The sequence below is a fragment of the Sceloporus occidentalis genome, unplaced genomic scaffold (assembly GCF_023333645.1).
Source record: "Sceloporus occidentalis isolate IW3139 unplaced genomic scaffold, rSceOcc1.0.p SCAF_73, whole genome shotgun sequence".
NCBI classification, from domain to species: Eukaryota; Metazoa; Chordata; class Lepidosauria; order Squamata; family Phrynosomatidae; genus Sceloporus; species Sceloporus occidentalis.
The window spans coordinates 2,217,608-2,240,720 of NW_028317053.1; the positions used below are offsets into that span (position 1 = coordinate 2,217,608).

The 23,113-nt window shown below is 39.0% G+C and overlaps 1 protein-coding gene across 10 annotated transcripts in view; it reads left to right on the forward strand.

Annotated features, from left to right (window-relative positions):
* The window catches only part of LOC149286017 (transducin-like enhancer protein 4), a 170,471-nt gene that overhangs the window by 65,849 nt on the left and 81,509 nt on the right, over positions 1-23,113 (forward strand). For 4 of the 10 annotated variants that reach the window (XM_089494566.1, XM_089494567.1, XM_089494569.1 and 1 more), the window contains one exon: positions 7,661-7,735. The exons of 3 other annotated variants lie outside the window; for them this stretch is intronic. In XM_089494566.1, the coding sequence (XP_089350692.1) occupies positions 7,661-7,735 (75 nt within the window). Of the gene's footprint in view, positions 1-802; positions 890-7,660; positions 7,736-23,113 lie in introns of all 10 variants that reach the window. 3 more of the 10 variants (XM_089494568.1, XM_089494563.1, XM_089494565.1) reach the window with 1 other exon arrangement.

Genomic DNA, 23,113 nt, shown 5'->3' on the forward strand with positions numbered 1-23,113 from the left:
TCAGTGTGTACTACTAAGAGTTTTTCGTTTTTAATACTCTGCTATCGCTCTGTGGGGTGGCACTGACACTCTCACTCTCTCTCACTCTCTCTCCATTTTGGTTAAACCTACTTTTCTAAATCTTTAAAAGTAAGTGTTATCTCCAAAGTATTTGCAAATGCAGAGTCTGTGCCCATCTTAAAGGAGATTAAATGAATGACAGATTGCATTTAAGAGCAAAAGAATATTTGAAGACCCAGAAGTATCCCTGACAAAAATATTTCTTAATCTGTTGGATTAAACGTTAAGTATTAAAATGCTCTGTTCCTTTCTAAACTTCTCAGAATGTGGCATGAAGAAAGCAAATTCTTGGGAAACAAGGTATTATGAATCCTTTATAGTACGTTTTTACATTTATGGCTTGTTTTAACCAGAGCTTGGAAAAGTTCCTTTTAAAGGCTACAGTTGGTACTGATTGAGAATTCTGGGAGTTGTAGTCACAAAAAGTAATGCTTTGGTCTTGACTGACATTAATACTAACCTGAATGACATTCATAAATTGCACTATATGGAAGTTCCTATTGTCTAATAATCAAAGTGATCGACAAAATTATTTGAAGCCCAGTTCTGGGTTCCAGAATTATGCTTATGTTTACAATGTTTGGGTGGATAGTGAGGAGAATGTGGATACATTTGTTCTCCCTTTTCTCCAACTCTGTCTAGTCATGGGAAAAGTGCTGCTACATAGACTCTTGAACCTTGTATAATAAAGTTTTCAATTACATAAGAAGCAAATACATGTTGAGCAATCTCCTTGTTGCAGATGTTCATCCATATGCAGAGGGAGATGAGGCTGGGAGCAGAACACATCAGACATGGCATGGTGGATAACTGCATCTCCTCTCATAATGTTAGTTTGTGTTTCTGTTTTCTAGGTCCAGTTGGACAAAATTCTATTATTTTAGACCTCATTCTCAGCTTTAGGGTGCATGGGCATAGGCTACCTTCAACTTCATCTGGCAAACTTGTTGTGTTTATGCTTAACATACAACAATATATTATTTTAGGGTTGTCAACATGTTGCAATTACAAACCTTTAAGGTTTTCATCTTGAAAAAAAGAGATGTTGACTGCCATCCTCTGTTAGCAACAAGAGGAGGTGGCAGTGGCAGTTTCATATTTTATGAAATCCAAAACTTCATCCATCAATGAATTTAGTTTCCAGTTTTTCAGAGAAATATTGATAAAGGCAAAATGAGCAGGAAAATAGATATTGGTATCTCATCAACATCTTCCACAGCAAAGACAGTTGTGAATTATTTTTAGGTTGTCTTGTCTTCTCCAGTGTTCCCTTGATACTTGTTGTCTTAACCATTTGTTCTTCACACTATCTGTCTTGTCTGTTTGCTGGAATCTTTTTTCCCCCCTTAAATAACCTGTTTTGCATTTTGTAGTTAATTTGAAATTTCAACCCACATTAGCGTATATTTGGACTTGTTCTTTTTTAATATGTTCTGTACCATCCTCTTTTAAGTCTCTTATACATGGACACAGGCACAGACACACAAATATAGAAATACATAATTAGCTGGATTTTTGAATACACCACATACTGTATACTTATTTAATTTTATATGTTACAGACATCGTTTTTCAGAAAACTCAGCAGTGGTGTTTTTTTTTTTTAAATAACCTCAGCATCACTTATGATTAAAGCAAGAGCCATCATTCTGCTCATTGGTTTATAAGTTAGTATATCTGGAAATTTTGTATTTCAGATTACATTTTACCCTCAAAATGACTGAGCCACTGAAGACATTGATTACATTTTCCTACTTTCTGCTGTCATCCTCCTATTTCCAGATCACATAAGAATTTTAATCAGTTAGCATAATATGGTGATAACCCCCCCTTTTCCAACCATAGAAATCTTGTAGGATCTTGATAGCTATGTCTCCTTTTTGAGACACAATGTAATGCCAACTGATTTTCATTTTATACCAGGTTTCTGATTTGCCCACTCTGTGTGTGTATGTGTGTGTTGTTAGTTCCAGGCGCTAAAGCACTGCTGGATTAGAAAGTCCATCTTCCTGATTATTGCTGCAAATAACTGCTGCATATTTTGTTTCCTCACGCTCTATAAGACTATGCTACTTGAGTGAAAATTATTTGTGTGAGTGAGTCAAAAGGTATGTTACTGGGACTACCTCTGTTTCATCTGTTTTGGCATTTGCATCAAACACCCTGCTGGGTTTGCATCTATTGTACAGCTGCTTTTGTGAGTGACTTATTTCCTTTGATACTTCTGTGATTGATTTGGTTCTCCTTAATTTCCACATCCTTTTGGCCAATGCCTCATGACACACACACACACACACACACTCCAGTATGCCTATCTGAGAAAACCAGGGAAGTGCAAAGCAAGTCTATAGTCTACACTAAAGCTCAGAAGGAGTGATAGATGTGAGCCAGCTTGCACCTGGTGGATGCTCTGAAATCACTCATCGTATTGTACATCTCATATATCTCCTTCCAGTTTGTAAATCTAAAGAGAAAGTAGAGATTTTTTATGACTTTTCACTAGCGTCTAACAAGACGAGAGCCAAAAAGAATTGACCAGAGTTTAAGGATGAAACTTTGGGTCTAAGAAGGATGTGAAAAAGGAGTGTAGAATTAATAGATGAAGTAAAGTATGACTAATTAGAGGTGGACAGTAATTTTAAAGAAGAAAAGTGCAGTGCCAGGTTTACAAAAGGATGACAGTGAACTCAGTGAGAGAGCATGACAAAACATGAAATGAAGAAATGGTAAGGAATGAACAAGGCTCAGAATAAGAGCAGCTTAGACTTCCATCACATAATTAGCTTTGGACTAATATATCAAACGTAACAGCGTTATCTGCAACACTTTACTTTTGGTGGGGTGGTGGTAATGAGGGTATAACAGAATTATTTTAACAAAACAATGCAAGTTGAGTCTCCGCTACCTGGAGTCCAAAATATTCTAGAATCCAAACGTTGAAATAGGCATGGAGAGAGGCATGTAGCTGACGGCCAGAAAGGAGTGGCCTCTGGCTGCAATCAGGCTGGGACTGTGGTGACCGCATGGTCTGTTCCCAAAGTGGGCAACCGCCTCTGGTCCCAAGCCAGCACCACCATGAGTCAGTTTAAACCGACTCCTATTTGATCCAGTCCTTTGGACTGAAGTGTGGCCTCGGTGCAGTTTCCAGACTCTTTTCGGGGTGTGCATCATCTAAACTCTATGCCCCTAAAGCAGCTGGAAGCCGCTTCTTTTGACCTGTGTAATCTGGCCATAGTGATGCCTTTCCTTTCTATGGCCCAATGCACAAATTTTGTATCGTACACAAAATTATTTTTAAAATATTGTATAAAATTACCTTCAGGTTATATGTATAAGGTGTATATGAAACATAAATGAATTTTGTGTTTAGACTTGGGTGCCACCTCCAAGATATTTCATTATATACATATATGCAAATACAGGTATTCCAAAATCCAAAAGAAATCCAAAATCTCAAACACTTCTGATTCCAAGCATTTCAGAGAAGGGAGACTCTAACATGTATAATGAATGATAAAATTGTAACTTCATTTCTAAGTGTAGGGCTTTAAGGGTATTGTTGACCATTTGGGGCATTATTTCCCCCCCCCCCCCCATTTTTAAGTGTCTCAAAAATTAATAAAAAATTAACATTTAAAAAGTGAAACATGTAAACAGTTCACAAAATATTTGAATAAAAAACACACTAACACATTAATTTCCAAGCTCTGAACCCATCATTTGTCATCTGAGGCAGAATCATAGGGCCCATTCACACTTGCATTTTTGTATTGCAGAGATCTGGTTCTCTTTGGTAATGCCACACCAAATCAATCAGACTCATAGTTCCTACTATGTTTACCACAATCAAATTGCTCTTTGCGATTCACACTGGAGGAGGAGGGCACAGCAACGAGGGACGGGTGAGGAAGAGGAGGAAGGAGGAACAGGAGGGATGCAGTAATGGTGTCAGTAAAAGGGGTGTGTGCGGGAGGAAGAGGAGGGATGAGGCAGTGGCGGCAGTGAGGGTGTGCGAGGAGGAGAGAGAGGAGGGATGTGGCAGTGGCATGGGGTGAGGAGGAAGACACAGTGGTGGTAAGGAAGAGGAGGAATGCAGCAGTGGCGGCAAGGAGGAAGAGGAGGGATACAGTGATGGTGGCAAAGGGGGTGAGGAGGAAGGAGTAGAGAAGGGACATGGCAGCAGTGGTGCTCAACAACAAAGGGTGCTCAACAATGGCTCTTTTTCAGCCTGGAGAGAAGTGACCAGTGGGGTCCCACAGGGCTCTGTCCTGGGCCCAGTGTTATTCAACATCTTTATCAATGACCTGGATGACAGAATTGGGAGCATACTCATCAAATTTGCAGATGACACCAAATTAGGAGGAATAGCTAATACCCCAGAGGACAGGACCAAGATTCAAAATGACCTGAATAGACTAGAAAGCTGGGCCACAGCTAACAAAATGAAATTCAACACGGAGAAATGTAAGGTATTGCACTTAGGGCGGAAAAATAAAATGCACAAGTATAGGATGGGGGACACCTGGCTGAATGAAACTACGTGTGAAAGGGATCTAGGAGTCCAAGTAGACCACAAGTTGAACATGAGTCAACAGTGCGATGCGGCAGCTAAAAAGGCCAATGCTATTTTAGGCTGCATCAATAAAAGTATAGTGTCTAGATCAAGAGAAGTAATAGTGCCACTGTATTCTGCTTTGGTCAGGCCCCACCTGGAATATTGTGTCCAGTTCTGGGCACCACAATTCAGAAAGGACATTGAGAAACTGGAGCGTGTCCAAAGGAGGGCGACAAAAATGGTGAAGGGTCTGGAAACCATGTCCTATGAGGAACGACTTAGGGAGCTGGGGATGTTTAGCCTGGAGAAAAGAAGGTTAAGAGGTGATATGATAGCGCTATTTAAATATTTGAAGGGATGTCATATTGAAGAGGGAACAAGCTTGTTTTCTTCTGCTCCAGAGAACAGGACCCGGAACAATGGATGCAAGCTACAGGAAAAGAGATTCCACCTGAACATTAGAAGGAACTTCCTGACAGTAAGGGCTGTTCAACAGTGGAATGCACTCCCTCGGAGGGTGATAGAGTCTCCTTCCTTGGAGGTCTTTAAACAGAGGCTGGATGGCCATCTGTCAGGGATGCTTTGATTTGGATTTCCTGCATGGCAGGGGGTTGGACTGGATGGCCCTTGTGGTCTCTTCCAACTCTATGATTCTATGGTGGCAGCTGCAAGGAGGCGGAAAAGGAGGGAGGAAACAGTCTACTTGATCCAGATTGATCTGTTAGTGCATTCTCACTATCAAGGATCCAGATTGTTGGGGGATGCCAAAAAAGAACTGGTATGTGACCCATTGCCAAATGCACTGGGTTAAATGGATGTTCCCCGCAAACTGTACCGAGTGCAGTCAGGGCCAATATGAACTCCACTGAAATAACCTGTGTTCCACACCAAGGTTATCTCATAATTTGAATGGGACCATAGTCTCCAGTTCTTGGTGCTCTTATCTGCAAACCTTTGAGGTTAAAGTCTTGGTCCATGCAATATTTAGCTGGATTATGAGAGACTCCAAGAGCAAAGTGCTCTCCCTTCTGCTAGTAGCAATTTGTTAAAGAGTGGCTAAAAATTGAATAAATTAATAAATGATTCATGAGGCTCTTAGCTTGAAAGGGCAGAAACGGACAAATTGAAGTGTCTGAGAAAGCAATGAAATAAGTGCTAGTGGATAAAAGATCTAGGTTCTTCAACAGCATTCATGTGAAGAGAAGCTTATATACTGCCCCTTTCCAGGCCTGGTTGTTTTGAGTTCTTGGAGCTATGATTTACCTGCACTTTTATAGCCTCTATATTTCTTAACATTTGTTAACACGTCTCCCTTTGCTCTGTAGTTTTAGTAAGAATTCCCTGCATCCATTGGAGGTTTTGTTTTTGGGGTTTTTTTTTTGCTAAGACAATGGGACATCTTTCTGTACTGTATTCTTTGAACACATTAATGGGTTTTTTGTTTGTTTTTTTGGCAAGTGAGAAGGGGATTGAGATGTTGATATCCTCCAATATTATAAAAAGTATGTTTCTCGTGTGGATTTACTAGTCACTCATTTGACAATTAATTGCAAGATTTTTCCTTTGAAATATCCTGTACTCACCCATTCCTAGAGTGAGATCTAGGCTGCTTTGAGAATCAGTTCTACTGAATTAGAAACCCTTGTCTTGTTTTTCCACCCTAGGAATCCTTTGGTTCCATTTTTGTCCATAACTCTGCTTAACTGTAGAGTGAAAAATTAGCCAGTTTCAATATTGTTGAAATGATCACTATTTCGTCTTCACAATATTTTACCTCTATTATTATAGAACAAATTTCCTTTAACTGTCATAGCTTCCAAGCAAGGAACCCTGATTAGTGTATCTCTTCAGAGGAATCAAACGTTTCCCCCCCCCCCCCCAAATAAAGCTTATCTGGAAATAGTGGGCTAAGGAGAAGTACCATGGCAATTAAAGTAGTATAATGTGTAGTGCAGATAAGCCCACCTTAAGCCAAAAATTTTCATGTCAATCCCCTCTTGTTAGCATCCCAGTTAAGCATGTTTAAAATAGATGATGTGTCCTCTATGGCTTCAAAACAAACTTTTATATTATGATTGAATGATGGTCAGAGATTCTGCATGTGTAGCTGAAGTTCTTTGAAATGTCTTCTGTAACCAGAGGTGTAGGAATTTGGAATTGCAGCACATTTTTCTTAGGTTTGTTTAGATGTAGACAAAGGCCCAGAGTGTTGAAGCCACACTCTCTTGCTCTTTCATTTCTTTTTCTCAGTCTTCCTCCCATTTCATTGCTTCAGCATTGGATTTGTCCGTTTATTGACATAGACAAATTCAGTGCTGGAGCAAGTTTGTATGTATATGTATCACTTGTCAATGTATGGTGACACCTTGATTTTTACATGGTTTTCTTAACCAAGGAATACTCAGAAGTTGTTTTTCCATTTCCTTGCTCCAAAGATATAGCCTACAGCACATGGTATTCCTTGGCAGTCCCCATCCAAGTACTAACTAGGGCTGACTATTCATTTTTAAAGATCAGGCAGGATATTTAGTTTGGGGATTTTTATGTTGAAAATAAGCAGTCAAGTCCACAAATCATGGACTTGTGATGGGAACTAACTTGTGTCTTTAGTGAGGTCAAAATTTGGTGGTTAGTGAGTGCACAGGTGCACACCTTGTTTTTCCAAGTGCAACATTTGTTCACAATAATCTGTTGGCTTGCACCTGGAGAATAGCTCTTTGGTTCTGGACAGCACTGTCCTCTTGACTGAAAGATTGGTATGCTGCTGTTGCTTTTCTTCCATGCCTCTGGGAAAAGAAATGAAAGTTGAATTCCAGTTAACTCAGGTTTTGATTAAATTAACCCTCACTCTGAGGTGTCTTTTAAAAATCCATGGAGAATTCTTGCTCTCTTAAAGGCACATATTATTTCAGGCCTGCATGCAATCTGGAGAGGGGAATTTTTTTTTTTTTTAGCTTATGTTTAGAGGAGAGGGAAAAAGGAAATTCTATGCTTGATTCACTAGAAAGCAAATAATTTTACTCTGTTTCTGATCTTCATTTATAGCACCAGCAACAAGTGGTGCAGGCTGTGGAACGTGCCAAGCAAGTGACCATGGCAGAACTGAACGCAATCATTGGGGTATGTGGTCTTTCCATTTTAGCTTTAATAGTCTTTTAAAAAATAGTTCCGTTTCTTTCTTTCCCCCCTCCAAAACATTGTTTTTTGCTGTTGTTAAGTTTAGCTTTCTTAGATGGTTAGAAATGCATTAAATACTAATAGACCTGGCAGTTAGATCCACCTGGGCTGCTGCAGATTGGTCACATTGACACTCTGCTTTAGTCTCTTACCTAGGTTATAGAGTTGAAACTTTCTAAACATCAACTGTCAAACACATGATGGCCATTGATAATTTATCACTTACTACTTTGCATTCCTAAAAATTAGCATGAGCTCAGAAAATAGATGCCAATTTGATAGAAGAACCTCATCCTTGGGGAGCTTTGCTAAACACATATCTAAGTTTTTAGAGAGAAATTACATTCAAATGCTTCCATAACAGAGGCTAGTTATCTTCATGAGTAATCCAAACTGTGAGCTAAGATTTCAAGTATAGCCATTTTGACAGTCTGAAACAGAACATTTGTGAATATGGGAGTTATTGCAGCAGAAGACCAGGTGGGACAATACATGTGATGCAAGATTTGCAGACATTGCTATTGCAAGCCCTGTGTTTAGCACCTGTTTGATATTTAAAAATGTTAAGCCACCTCTCAAGCTCAAATCCTCGGGGTGGTGTCAATAATTAATTTCAAAATATAATTTTATTTTATTTTTTTATTTTTTTAAAATTATATCTTAAAAACAACAGTCAACAGGAGCAAATTGATCTCTACATCTTGGCTCTCAGATCTGATAGTGGTTTGGTTTTTTTTTGGCATGCACTTATTGTTTACAGTAGAATCTACTTTTTCTGAGTGAAAGAGGGGACCAAATTTAACATTTGTACTGAGCCGTGAGGTCAGTACGCTGTACATCATTTATGTCTCGATGCACGAGGTGAATTTGTTGCATATTTTGTCATTTATGTGCCTATTTAATGAACATCTGGGGGGAGAGGATGTGGAATGTCGACCTTAGAAGCACCCCATATGAATGTATCCAAGGTATTTGGGCCACCAGTGGGCTGCTCTGAGTTGGCTTGCCATGGAAAATTCTTAGGAAAGTTTGAGGACATTTAGTTAATTGGGCAAGATCCAACACTGGACTTCCACTAACAGAACTGCAGAATCTAGCAGCAGTGGGAGAGGAAGAATTCCTTTCTCACTGCAGCCTCCCATGATGCCCAAGTGCCTGCTTTGCAGAGGTTACAAACACTTCACACTTGGCATTCTGGCAGTGCAGATGGTTACATTGAAGAAGAGAAGAAAGTTCTGTCATACTGGCACTGAACCACAAAAGCACCACATTGGATTTAGACCCATTACTGAAATAATAGAATTTTGTATCTTATCTTTACGTTTACTGCTTTGTTAGTCTTCTCTTATGGCTCATAGTGTCACCGTACTTGCAGTTTGCTGTATTCTCTGCTGCTGGGATCCAGAAGGGATTTGTAGTTTCCAACTTTTATTGCTTCCATCCTCCAAATCTCTTCCAACCTGTTTGATTACCCTTCTTGGAGCAGTACTGAGTGTGACAGAAGTGGATACAAGAAAAACTTTCCAATTGCACACAGTGCTTTATTTTTAAGATCACCTGAGCTTACAGTCCTAGGTCCAAATCTGGAAATGTTTAACTGAAACCCCCAAGTCTTATTCCCAAGTAAATATTTTTTAAGGAAGGGAACTTCTGGCAGCAGGACTCATGCTGTTCATGTGTCATTACATTTCAGTTGTCTGAAGAATGGGTGGATTCATTCAGTGCTGGCATCCACTGAAATGAGATTATTTAATTTTATACTAAACAAATATTAATTATCTTACTTAAAATCTGTCTTCTTCATGTTGGACAGTAGATGCAGTACTCAAGAAACATTGTTGTGTGCCTTCAAGCCATTTCAAACTTATGGTGATCCTATCATGGGATTTTCTTAGTAAGATGTGTTCAGAAGGGGTTTAACTTGGCCTTCCTTTGGGGCTGAGAGAATGTGACTTGCCCATGGTCACCTAGTGGGTTTTCCTGGCCAAGCAATGAAAGCAGTACTTAAGAAATAGAGTAGCAACATATAATGATCTCCCTTTAAAAATTATACACACACACACTTATTGTGACTCACTTCTCAAGATTGATGAAGACAGCTAGTTGTTCAGAAGAGGTACATAAAACAAAAGTGAAAGAAATCACTAATACCTCACATCTGTAATTATTCAGTTAGTGGAAGCAATTGTATAAGTTATTCTAATGAAAATCCTATGTGCCTTCCCCTTTTCTGCCCTCTCCCAAATGCTCCTTTTCCTTTTGTGTAGAGAATATACATAAAAGTCTCCTTTAAAAAAAAAAAGAATTCAGTGTATCAAACCTGCTTTGAAATGCTAATTATTCCATTTACTTTCATTAAAATTCAAATTGCCAAGTGAAGATGTGGATAAGGGTTGCAGAATAATCAATCTGTAGTGAAGATATTCCTTCATTTATGCGTCTGTCTTTTAACAAGGAAATAGGGGCACTCTGATCATTGCTGACAGTACTGTAGAGGGAGGTCTGATTGTAACTTGTTTTTCTTAATAGGCTATTTTGAGCGCTCTTTCCTATCCTTCTGACCACAAGAAAATACCAGCAGTCAATTAAAAAATATAAATGGGAAAGAGTAACCTTTATTTCCTCTGAAGTGCCCCTTAGAAAGAAGGGGATGAATCAGATAGAGTGGTTTGTGAGGAATCATGAATAACATTTGTTGTATGTCTTTTACGCTCCAGCGGGGAGACTAGAAGATGAATAATTTCCCAATTAGTTTTCATTACCTAATAAAACTACTGCTATCTAAATATTCTTTGAATGAAATAAATTGCAAAAGGTCAGTTTAAAAAAAACACCCTTAAGAGTTTTTTTTCATTAAGTCATGAAAGTGTGAACTTAGCTTTTAGTCTGATTTTAGAGATTTTTTTTAAAAAAGTCACTCTTCATTATTTTAAACAGAAGGACTTCACCTCTCGATCCAGAATGTGTAATTTTGTATCTAAACTAGGATGTTTTCATCTAAAATATTTCCATTTAACTTCACTAGCTAGCAGAAGCTGTGAACTGCAGCAAATAAATACACCCATGTTAGCTGGTAGCTCAGGAATGTATTTCGATATGTTTGGGTTTCAGTTTTGCAGAGTAACTGAAATGCCTACTGTGGTGTGTAGAAGAAATGTGAAAAAATAAGATAATTTCACAAGAGGCAAGTTATTTTCTTAAGGAGGCAGGAGGGCTTCTTATCAGTTGATGGCTGTTTTCACCAAATTTTAATGTAAGAGCACAGAGTAGATCTTTCCAGTCATTTTCATCACCTTTAAAAATCTGTGTCAACAAAACAATGACATTCATTTATATGCACAACCTAGGATTGGTTAAGGGGTATGCCGCCTTGAATATATTTTTAATGTAGAAGGGTGGGCTGCAAATGACATCAATAAATAATCACAAGTGTAGGTGAAAGTTTACAGTCCTTTGTACAATAACGCATATAGGGAAGAGAGTAATTGACGGCTGATTGAAAGGAATTCTACAGTGTGGTTCTACTCTGTGAACATGTCTTTATAGTATGCTGTAGATCCTAGCGATCATAGCCTGATGCTAGGATTTCATGAAACCTAATGAAACACCTTGTTAACTTTGCAATATTCTGCCTTCATTGGTAAATGAACCAAACCACTGATCCATGCCATTTAAATGTGGAATGCTGAAGTGAACTTGAAACATGGAGAGACGGGTTGTTCTCTTGACAGTAAACTAGTTGTGTTTAATGGAATGAAACAGTTATAATGACTTCTTTCACAGGTCATGTTCCATTGAAAATTACTGACAGATTGACACAAGTTAAATATTAACCTTTTTTTAAAAGGGATTTTTAAAAGAAACATGATGGAAGGAAGGTGTGAGGAGGGGACTGCTAGAACTAAAACCTAACTATTACAATTAGAACTAAGACCATGTGAGGTTAAAATTATTTGACATTTCTCTCAAGATACCATCCACAGATGCTGGTGAAATATCAGGAACAAACTCTTCCAGAACATGGCCACATAGCCCGAAAAACCCACAAAAAGACTAATTTGGCATTGTTTATATGCCAAAACTTTTCTTTGTTCTATTCTACTCATATTGCTTCACTTAAGAATTCTTTGAAGAGTTATTCCTTCACAATATGCAAAGGGATCTTGCAGCACCTTTTGAAACAAACTGTGCAAAATAAGTTGCAGCATGAGCTTTCATAGACTTGGTCTACTTTTGCATATGTACCAAGTCTATGAAAGGTCATGCTACAACTTATTTCACAAAGTTGGTCTCAAAGGTGCTGCAAGATCCCTTTGCATACTAATATTCCAGACTAACATGGTTAAGTCTCTGAATTTTCCCTGCACAATGTTAGTGATCCTTCCCATTACATTACATTACTTTTCTGTGTGTAAATTTGGGTGAGATCATCCAGAGACATGGGGCGGGGTGTTATGAGTACGCTGATGACACCCAAATCTATTTCTCTATGTCTTGGACTGTTTCAGTGACCAAGGAGGGCATCTCCGCTCTGAATGACTGCCTGAGGTCGGTAATGGATTGGATGAGGGAAAATAGACTTAAGTTGAATCCAAACAAAACGAAGGTACTCGTGATAGGTAACCCCAATCCGGGTTTGGAGATATGTTCGCCAGTCCTAGATGGGGTCACACTTCCCCTGAAGGACTGCGTTCGCAGCTTGGGGGTGCTCCTGGATTCGTTGCTTCATCTGTCCTCTCAGATTGATGCAGCAACCAGGAGTGCCTGTTATCAGCTTTGGCTGATACGCCATTTGCGCCCCTACCTGGAGCAGCGGGACCTAGAAACAGTTGTACATGCCCTGGTAACCTCTCGTCTTGATTTCTGTAATGGGCTCTACATGGGGCAACCCTTCTACCATGTCCGGAAGCTTCAACTGATACAAAACATGGCAGCCAGACTGGTCACCGGAAAATCTAGTTTTGACCGAATTACACCTATTCTAAAGTCATTACGCTGGCTGCCCATTAGCTTCCGGGCTCAGTAGAAGGTGTTGGTTATTATCTACAAACCCCTACATGGCCTGGGTCCAGTCTACTTGAAGGAACGCCTCCTGCCATATAATCTTTCCTGTATACTCTGTTCCTCTGGGGAAAATCTTTTACATCCAAAAAAGACCAGATTGGCGGTGACCTCCCGGAGATCTTTTTCTGCTATGGCTCCAAAAGCTTGGAATGACCTGCCAGAAGAGATTTGCCAATTATCCTCATTGGAGGCTTTTAAAAAAGCAACAAAAACCCTTCTCTTTCGGCAGGCCTTCCCTGAGTGATAACCACCCAGTGTGCTTCATTTTATTTCTCATCAAATAGTTCAGTTCAAATACTATTGAAGCAGTACAAATATAGCTCAAATTAGCTTTGGGATATTATACTGTTTATTTATTGTTCCATAAATACAAGCCAGGCAAGTCAAACATTTTGAAATATATTTTCTTGGGGCAGTGGAAGATTTCCTTGGATTCTTCCCCCCAAAATTTTTAATTTTGAAAATTTCTAGAAAACTGGGGGAGGGGATAAGGATTGGTTGGAGTGGTTTTTCCAGATATTTGGGTGTTTGAGATAAAATAGCAGAACTAGTCCTGACTTGGTATAACGAGGGATACAAGGGCTAAATGTGGGGTGGTTTTATCTTTTGAAATAGCACAGGTGCAAGTAGGATATTATGAGGGTAGCGAAGAGCAGGGGGCCTTTTTGGATTCTTTGGCTAATCTATCCCCCTGTCTTACTTGTCACCAGCTTTGAGAAGGATGGCATTGCTGGAAATAAAAATGGAGTCAAGAGGAAACATTTCAGTAGAGAGTCAAGACTGACTGTGAGAAGACCCCATTGCACAGTTGTCCCTTCCCTTACGCGAGGGATCCGTTCCAAACCCCACTGTGTAAAGGAAATACTATGTAAACTCAAGCCCCATTAGAAACAATGGGGCTTGTCCCCGCGGTGCACACCTGGCGCACCCCATTGTTTCTTCCGCACACTGTATTGTGACTGGAGTTGCATATGTTTTATTTTTACCTAGACTGTTGTAACAAAAATTTCAGTTCCTCCCACCACAGTTCTTGGCACTTCCTCTTAGATTCTTCTTGTAGTTAGGGTACTTTATGTCAAGGAAATGCAACATGGGACATGCAGTTATAAAAATAAAATATGTATGTGAGAGTCAGAATGACTAAGCATGAACAATTAAGAAATCACACAGGTGTAAAGGATGATATAATTTAGAAGTCTTGGGAGCCAAGGACAAAATTATGGAATGTACATTGGTAACACCTGAGACTTGTTACATGTACAAGGTGATCAGATGATGTTCATGGGTTGGACTTGAGTATGGGATGAACAAAAGTCAACCAATCATTGTGAATGTACACACCCACTGGGTGGTAATTGTCTAGTGGGTGGTAACAAACATTTGCTATAATGATTGCCAATTTTGCTGATGTAACTTGTGGGTAGTTGTGGAGTATTGGTAGAGTGTAGAGATATTGTGGATTGTTGGGCATATAGAGATAGTAACTGTATATAGTAGAATAAAATAGATTTTTTATCTAAGACTACTGAGTTGTGTTGGTGTCTTGAGTGAAGATACAAGAACCAGCAGAATCCTGACGGTGTTTGGAGACATCTGAAGAAGAAGAGTGAGAAGGCTTGGAGAAGATTGTCAGGGTCTTCAGCCTATTCTCAGAAAACTCTGCTGCTTTGGGAGAAAGCAATAACCACTGACCAAAGCTGGTCAGCTCAGCTTCATTAACAAGGTGGTGAGTTACAGCCTGAGGTGAAGAGCAACAACTCCCATCATCCCTGACACTTTATACTGGCATACATGTAATGGTTGGCATCTTTAAAAAGTCACTTGTATTACTTAGAGATGGATTTTAAGCCTTCCCACTAAGAGGATTCCTGTTCCTTTAATAACTGTTGTGACAAGTTGAAATCCAGTAAGTGAAACCTTTTCCTTGTGTGAAAGATAGAAAAATTGCTGTTAAAACTTCACTAATCATTGGTTGTGTTGGTGGAAGTTAAGGGTCCAGCAACATCTGGGAGCCATAAATTCCCCGCCCCTGTCTTAAAAATGCAGTAGCTCTTTTACAGAAGATTAAAAACGACTGTCAACCTGTCAAAAATTAGTAAAATCCAGAATACTTTCAGACCAAATTCTAAAGAAATCATAGTGGCTCGAGTACTGTTTGTTTTACTTGGAATCACTGTCATATTTCATATCTACATTCAGAGTCTCAAAACATGTATTTCTGGTATTATAACTATCAGAGTTCCCTAGCAGGAATTGTGAGTGTTCTGGTACCAAAAATAAACTTTCCAAGCTCAGTCCAGTTTCAAGAAATACCTTATTAGTTGATATTATATGGGTAGAGTCTCCTTGATTACATGGAGTACTTCAGGTGAAACTACATCACCATTGCAAACCATATGTACAGTGCATATTTTGGTTTTGCTTTATTGCTACAAATCCAAAAGAACAGTTTCATTGATTTTCTTTTACTCCTTTTGTTCTCTTAAAAGTACTCTTTTAAAGCAAGTTGTTTTGGTTGAACTTATGTTAACTGAAGGATTTGTTCCTGGATGGCATTTCTTACACTATAAAATAAAGTGATTAAAAAGAGCCAACTGACAATGAATACTGTTCCAACAATGAACAACTGCCAATAAACTGTTAAAGTTAAAACTTTTCACATTCAAGCAGTCATTCAAGTTACGTTCAAGCAGTTCAGATTACATATATACATTTAAGTTACATTCAGTTACATTCAAGTAGTTCCAGTAAGAAAATAATAATAGCCAGATTTTTACTTTATTTTTTTTATTTAGAAAAATTAAAAAATCAGTTTTAAAAACTTGGAGTATCTTTATGAATGAATGAATGAATGAATTTATTATTACGGCGCATGGCCAGCACCAAAATATAGCAAAGTTACAAAACATGTAACATCAGGTGTATTGCAGTAGCACAAATATATATACTTTCTACTCCAACTCCACCTTAAACCAAGCTGGTGGTGGTGATGTTGAAGGGGATAGTGCATGAAGGAGGCTTGAAAAGCAAGCATGCCCATAGTGCTTTGGCAAACTTTACAAGTATGCATATCCACATAGCACCAAGACTCTGTAAGGACTGAGGAGGTTCAGCAGATGCTGCAATGACTGTACCTTAGGGGCTGTGATACTTGGCACCTACTGCTGATATTACATATGACTGGGGGAAGGGGGGGACATTCACCCATGAAACAGCCTAATGGCATAGTCATGGGAGGATAGAAGCTTCCCTCTGTAGGAGAGATCGAAGAGGTGGGAGCAGAAGGAATGATGGTTGAAATAGGCCGCATGTTCAGATTGGAGCCGGGGAGAGGAAACAAGGATATCCCAGCGGCAGTAGATTTGAGGAAGAAGTGAGGAGACACCCAGGAAAATGCATGTGATACCAGGCTTCCAGTCTTTTACACACCGAGCAAAACCTCCCTCAGGCGGCATTTAGAAATGTTTTTACCATCATGAATATTTAAATTCTCTGATGTTTTTAATCACATATTTTGTGTCTGTCTATCTTCCTTATACAGGGTGATTAAAAAAGAATGGTGCAAAACAAAGGCATGTACTTTTGCAAAACAAAGGCATGTACTTTTGCAACAACCTTTTTGAATGACCCTATACTGTATATGAAATGCATGCTTGTATATATTTTTGTCTAACTTATTATGAAAATATAGAAAAAAATATGCCAACATTCTGAATTTTAGAAATGTACATAGCATCCAGCTTCTTTGATTATGAGTAAGTATAGATGACCCCAGTCATAAGCGACTTATTCTGGTTTGCCTTCAGAATCAGAGCTTGGAAAAGATTTTTTTTAAGTAATTTGTCTCTGTTACATGATCTTCTTTGAGTTGCAGTTTTTAAAATGTAACTCCACTTGTTTATTATTATTATACAAAACTAACAATTTTTTCTTGAATAATATTAGAATGCTACCTGGGATACAACATACATTTTATGTTGTGTGACCTCATACTTTGTTAATATAACAATAAATAAAAAAACATCTGTAGTTATATAGCACAGTTAGGGAAGTTATTTCTTATTACCTTGCAAAAAACCCTATCATTTTTTATAAATTACCTCCAAGCTATGTAAAGGTTATTGTTCAGCAGGTAAACAGCACTTATTCATATGCTGAAACATATGTAAAATAGGTTGTAGTCATGCTGATTCCACAAATCAGGTGTGGAATACTTGTGGCCCTTCAGGTGTTGCTAACCTGCAGCTCCCATCAAACTTAGCCAGCCTGTCAAAAACAGATGGATGTTGAGAGTTGCAAATCCAAAAATGTATGTCAGGGCGCAAGTTATCCACCCCTGCCACAAATCAGTGTAGATCCAGAGTGGGAATCAGGTGGCTCTCCAAATATTGAATTACAACTCCCAGGAATTTTAGCCAGCATAGCCAATGTTGAGGAATGCTAGCACTTTCACTTCAAAGACATCTGAAGGGCAGGATGGTTCCTACCTATGATATAGATAGAAGTAAAATTTCCAGCAAATTTGGACACATACTATATTTTCTAACAAATAATTACTCCCTTAATGTTGGGATTTCATTTTTACTCCTTGTCATGTATACCTGGAAGGCCCTGTTAAAGGAGATCCTAAAGGTGGCTATAAGGGAGAGGGCTTTTTCAGCAGCACACTATTGCTTTGAAACATCAGGAAGAAACTTTAGAACATGGCCACATAGACTGAAAAACCCACAAAAAATTATGGATGCCGGCCATGAAAGCCTTCGACTTCACACAGCACCCTATTACTTGGAGACTCCTCCCCAGTGAGCTTTTCCAGTAGCCATGTTATGATCTTATATGTTTTAGGCTTATTAATCCTTATCTTGTTTTAAGTGCATCTATCTTAACTTTAAAAAAAATGTCCAGAAAGTAGCAATTACTAGATAAAGTTGTTACAAAACAAAAATACCAGAATAATATATAAACATGTCTTGGACCAGACCTCATTGCATTTAAAAAAAAAAGGAAGTTGTACTTTCACAGATATTTGTGAGATGTGCAATGTTGTCCTTCACATGTGTGTGTGTGTGTGTATGCCCGCACATACACACACACACTATTTTGACTGTTCTCCCTCCCCCTTTCGGGTGTACATATTCATATGTATGTGCATGCACTGTACACCACTACTTTATATCGCTGTACTGTATATGCTGCAGCATCCAAATGGAGGTTGGTATTTGTGTTCCTGTTTATCACGGAGAGAAATGTAGCAAAAATGTAAGAACCAGGTATGCAATGATGTTCCAAAAAATGCAATTTAGCACAAGAAGTGCTGAACCTCAATTTTTAGCAGTGACACTTTAATGATAGGAAGCCTGCAAAATTATTTGCTATCAATTGTGAAGGCAATAACAAGCCTTGGTGGTTTTTCACACTCTCTGTGTTAAGTGCTTTCAGAATGACAGCGTAAACTGTGTTAGAGAACTCCAAGGAAGTAAAACTGATTAAAATGTTCATGCTTGAATGGTGCTGATGGAATAGTTCATTTGGACTTTCTCTACCTCCTGCAGCTCAAGCTGAAATATTAAAATTCAGTGGATTTAAATCTCTCTCCCCTCAGCTCAGGAAAAAAAACATTACATTTTAATAGGTTTTAAACTCATAATTCACTGGTTTGGAGCCGTACTATTAAATCTATTTAAATATTACTTGTATTACTAAGGAAATGATTTAAATGATTTTTGCCTGTACTGTTTCTCATTCATATACTATGAATATATATAGAGAGAGGGAGGGGCAGAGTATTTGAGAAAGAGGGGGTATGTAATTTTTAAAGAAGCTAGGATATTTGTATGCGTTTTGCTTTATTAATGTGATTATCTTACTGCTTTGGAAAATGAAAAAAAGTTGAAAGCAAATGGTAGACTTCAGAATAATTGACCCTCTATATAACATATAATTATCTGGCTTTATTTATTTTTTACTCATTAATATACTGGTTGTAAACCTTTCCATTTTGCATTAGAGACTAAAGTGCCTGTCTCCCACCCATCCAATCTGTTTTGAAATGTCTTTTTTCTCCCTATGAATTGTTCATTGGCCAAAACCTTTTGTAAGATAATGTTAGAATGTCAGTCCTCCCTCCCTCCCTCTGTGTGTATTTGACATACTGGGGTTTATAAAGGAGGTGGAAATCTCTGGATAGCCATGTGGTACAGATAAGTGCATACAAGTTCTAATAAAAACTTAGCATCAGTGCATCCTATTATCCCCATGGCGCCACTGGTCCGTGGCTCATGCTGCTAAATGCTAATGCATTTTTGCACTGGTGCTTAACGCAGGGAGGGAGTTTCTGCTTCTATGTGTGAAGGGGCTGCTTTTTGCCTTTCAAATGAGTTTACTCTTTGGGTCTTTGATCTGAAACAAAGGTTAAGAAATAAGGGCTAGGCTTTTGCCTGGCATAGTTTGGTGCAGCTCCACTGATTTTGGTTGGCGTACCTTGATTTATGCCAGCCAAGAGTGTTTGCTTCTGAATCTGTACTAGAGGAGGATTTGGCTGTTCTTGTTGATTCTGAACGGTTTTTTTTTTTTAATCTAATGCATGGGGTGCAGGGGGAGTCACGTTTTCTCTGTACATTATAGATAGCAACAATTTCAGCTTGTTTAGTAAAGTCATTCCCACCAAATGTGTGTGTGTACAGAGCTGCAAACCTCTGAGAGGCAGGGAGGGTGTTGTATAAATTAGTAATAGACTGTGACCTCTGTGCAGCAATCACTTATTTTCTGGCTTCTTATTGTTTGATCAAAGGCTCTGCCTATATTAAGCTGTGCTTCGGGCTTAAAGGCTGTAAAACAAATTGGCCACCTGCTGTACACTGTACACAGATTGTTATGGTGGGAAGGCAGAAGAGGAGGCTGGCTTAATAGTGGATCTGTTTCATGGCTTCTTTGTGTCCACATTACAAGAGATAGGCTGTGACTTATTTAATCATAGTATTTGTTTGTGCATGGAACAGGCAGAGCAGTGGCTCACCTCAACTTGTGTCTGCACTTTGATATTACTTCTGGTTGGAGAGTTTAAATTAAATGGACTAATATATTCTTGTTGCATTGCAGTGTTTCTTTTGAGATAGTTGTGGGTCTCCTCCCTGCCCCCAGCTTCATTCTTGAAGGTGGTTTTGTGATTCTGCTCTGTGCATGGTTGTAGCGATATCATGTGTGGAAGAAAGTTTGCTCACAGGTAAGGTAGTGCAAGAATGTCTCCACACTGCACAATTGTAGCATGTAGATGAACCAGAGGGCCAGCAAGGCGTAGTAGTTTGAGTGTTGGACTACGACTCTGGAGACAGGGGTGTGTTTCCCAGCTCAGCCGTGAAACCCACTGGATGACCTTGGAAAAGTCACACTCTTAGCCTCAGGAAACCTCTGAACAAATCTTGCCAAGAAAGCCCTGTGACCCGTTCTGAAAAAAACAATAATATTCAGAATCAACAAAGACAGCCTTAGGCTCACCATAACTCGGAAATGACTTGAAGGCACACAACAACAACAAGCGGACACTAGTTTTAACTGCTGTATCTCCATGCTAAGACATCCTGGGTTTATATTTTGCTGTAGTACTTGTCACATCTGTTAGAAAGCTGTGTTGTCTTAATTCAGGCAATGAACTAGGCAGGAATTTGAAGTACTTTACCCATCCACCAGTCCTAGGACTGCGTAAGAGGAAGCCATGATAGTCAGAGTCACATCGAAGAGCTATAATTGTACAGTATGAATACTTTTCTTTCCATTTCTGTCTTTGATGGGTAGCCCAAAGAATAATATGATGCCTACCCTGATGCCATTGCATCACAAGGCAAATGCCATATTGTTTTGTCGGCCCTTTCCACCATGTCTTTCGCGTAGGCTTGCTACTGTTTATAGAAAACGTTTATATAAAATGTGTGTGTGTATTCCACTTTATTTTTGTTGAAAATGGTCTGGAGAACTTGTTACCGAATGGATAATGAAGATTTTAAAATGCTGAAAATCTGTCTTCTGACAGCAACAGGATTTTGTATTTTACCTCAGTGAGCCATTTTGAGGTAAAACCTGTCTGTGTTGTTTTGTGAAGCTAAAATACTACTAGTAAGATGGAAGGATCTTCAAAAACATCATTAAAAGTATTAAAAGCCATACACATTGAAAGAAAATATGAACACATGGTTATTTTACCTCACACAAGGAAGTCACAAGAGAGAGGGGAAAGCTCTTTAAGGAGAAAATGATAGACCACCAGTGGTATGTATCACCATAAACCAAGAAAAGAGATTAAAGAAAGACAGCTACATGCAAAGGGACCATCTATTAGAGAAATTGGTTTCCTTCCTGAGTCAACCACAAGCTCTCCGGTTGAAAGGGTTAGGCTTTTAGGGAGAAAAGCAGAGAGTTCATCTTGCACATATTCTTGACACCTTAAACAACCGTTAGCATTGAGATGAAGACGTACACTTTTTTCCAAGTCTGTCCCTAACTTGAGCACTGAATGCTTTTATTAGTTGATAGGGACTGATGACTCTGCAAGGGAAAGTTGTTATGAGGAGCAGTACATGAAGCCCATGACATATTATGCTCACCATTCGTTTTACTGGCTGAATGGGGAAAGTTTCCTTCTGAATTGCCCTCCACCCAGCCCTGTACTGCACTTTTGATTAAAAAATAAAATGAAAATAAAAACTGTTGGGCTACTAACACTCCATTCCTCTGGCTGTGTGTACTTCTAAATATAGTGGGCTCTTGGTTTCCACTAGGGTTTGGTTCCAGGACCACCCCAGCCCCCCGGGGGCATCCACAGATTATGACATCTGTGTGGGGTTGAGGTGTGGGTGGAATTTATATATTTTCTGACTATTTTCAAGCCATGGATGCTTGAGTCCTTGTGGGTACCAGGGCTGACTGTATCTCATATTTCTCCTTTGTAAGGAGTCTTCCTTTGCTGTGAATATATTTTCTAGATTTGATCTAGTAATGTGTTAGTAGAGGATGAGATCCCAGAACTTGAATCGGAGGACATAAGCAAGGAATTTATACCAGCAACAAGGGAAGGTATGTGCATCGAGTCCAGGGTTTGATTCCCAGCTCAGCCATGAAACCTGTTGGGTGGCCATGGCCAGATCACACTCTCAACTTTAGGGGAAGGCAGTGGCAAACCTCCTCTGAACAAATCTTGCCAAGAAAACCCCATGATAGGTTCGCCTTATGGTCATCATAAGTCAGAAACAGTCTTAAGCCACACACCAACAACAAATGTGCCAGCTTATGTAATAAAGAGTGTTAAAGTTTAGTATTGCCTGGTAGAAAACAGGCATTTTTGACCATGTTATGCCATGCAGTACAGTTGACCCTTCTTATACACTGATTTTTTATACACAGATTCAAGCATACACGGTGTGAAAATGTTCCAAAGAAGTATAAATTTCAAATAGCAAACCTTGATTTTCCGTTCTATATAAGGGACACCATTTTGCTGTGCCATTATATTTAATGGGACTTGAGCATCCATGGATTTTGTTATTCACGGGGGGTCCTGGAACCAAACCCCAGCGTATAACAAGGGTCCACTGTATTTGATTTCTTAAGCAGACCATTAATAAAACTCCAGAAGTGTTGTCCATGGAGTCCACTCAGTTTTACCAAAAATGTGTCCCTTCCCTATAACCCTCTAAATATTGTAGCTAAGGGGGCTGGAAGAAAAAAAATAAGAAGTCTGAGCTACCTCTGGTAGCTACAATTCAGATATCGGTGCAGTATTAGCCAAGGTAGGAGAAGAAACGGGGCAAGAAATTACCATCAGATGACGTAACCAGATGGCCAGTGTAGGCTCTCAGAGCTTCATGATATAAAAGATGTGAGTTAAAGCATTCCTACGCACAAGTACAACTAAGTTTCTCTTAAACAGTTCACTAGCTAAAGAGAGCATTAGTCATGTTTTTGAGATTAATTATTCTTCAAGAGATGAGGAGTGATTATGAGTATCCTGGTTCAACCCTAACTCTGTTCTCTTCACTCTTCATATGACAACTTGTAGAAGAGGAAAACGTATATTTCCATTTTCATGTGGCAAGCAAAAAAGGCAACAGAAGGAGATGGTGCAAATACATCACTTCCTTCATCAATTTAATCTCAGAAAAAGGAAGTCTGAATAGGGCTTGGAGAAATTACAGAGGCATTACCCAAAGAGAGTATAGGCTTGGATGGATAGGGCATCAGCTGGGTGTGTTTTAAAAACTAAAAAAA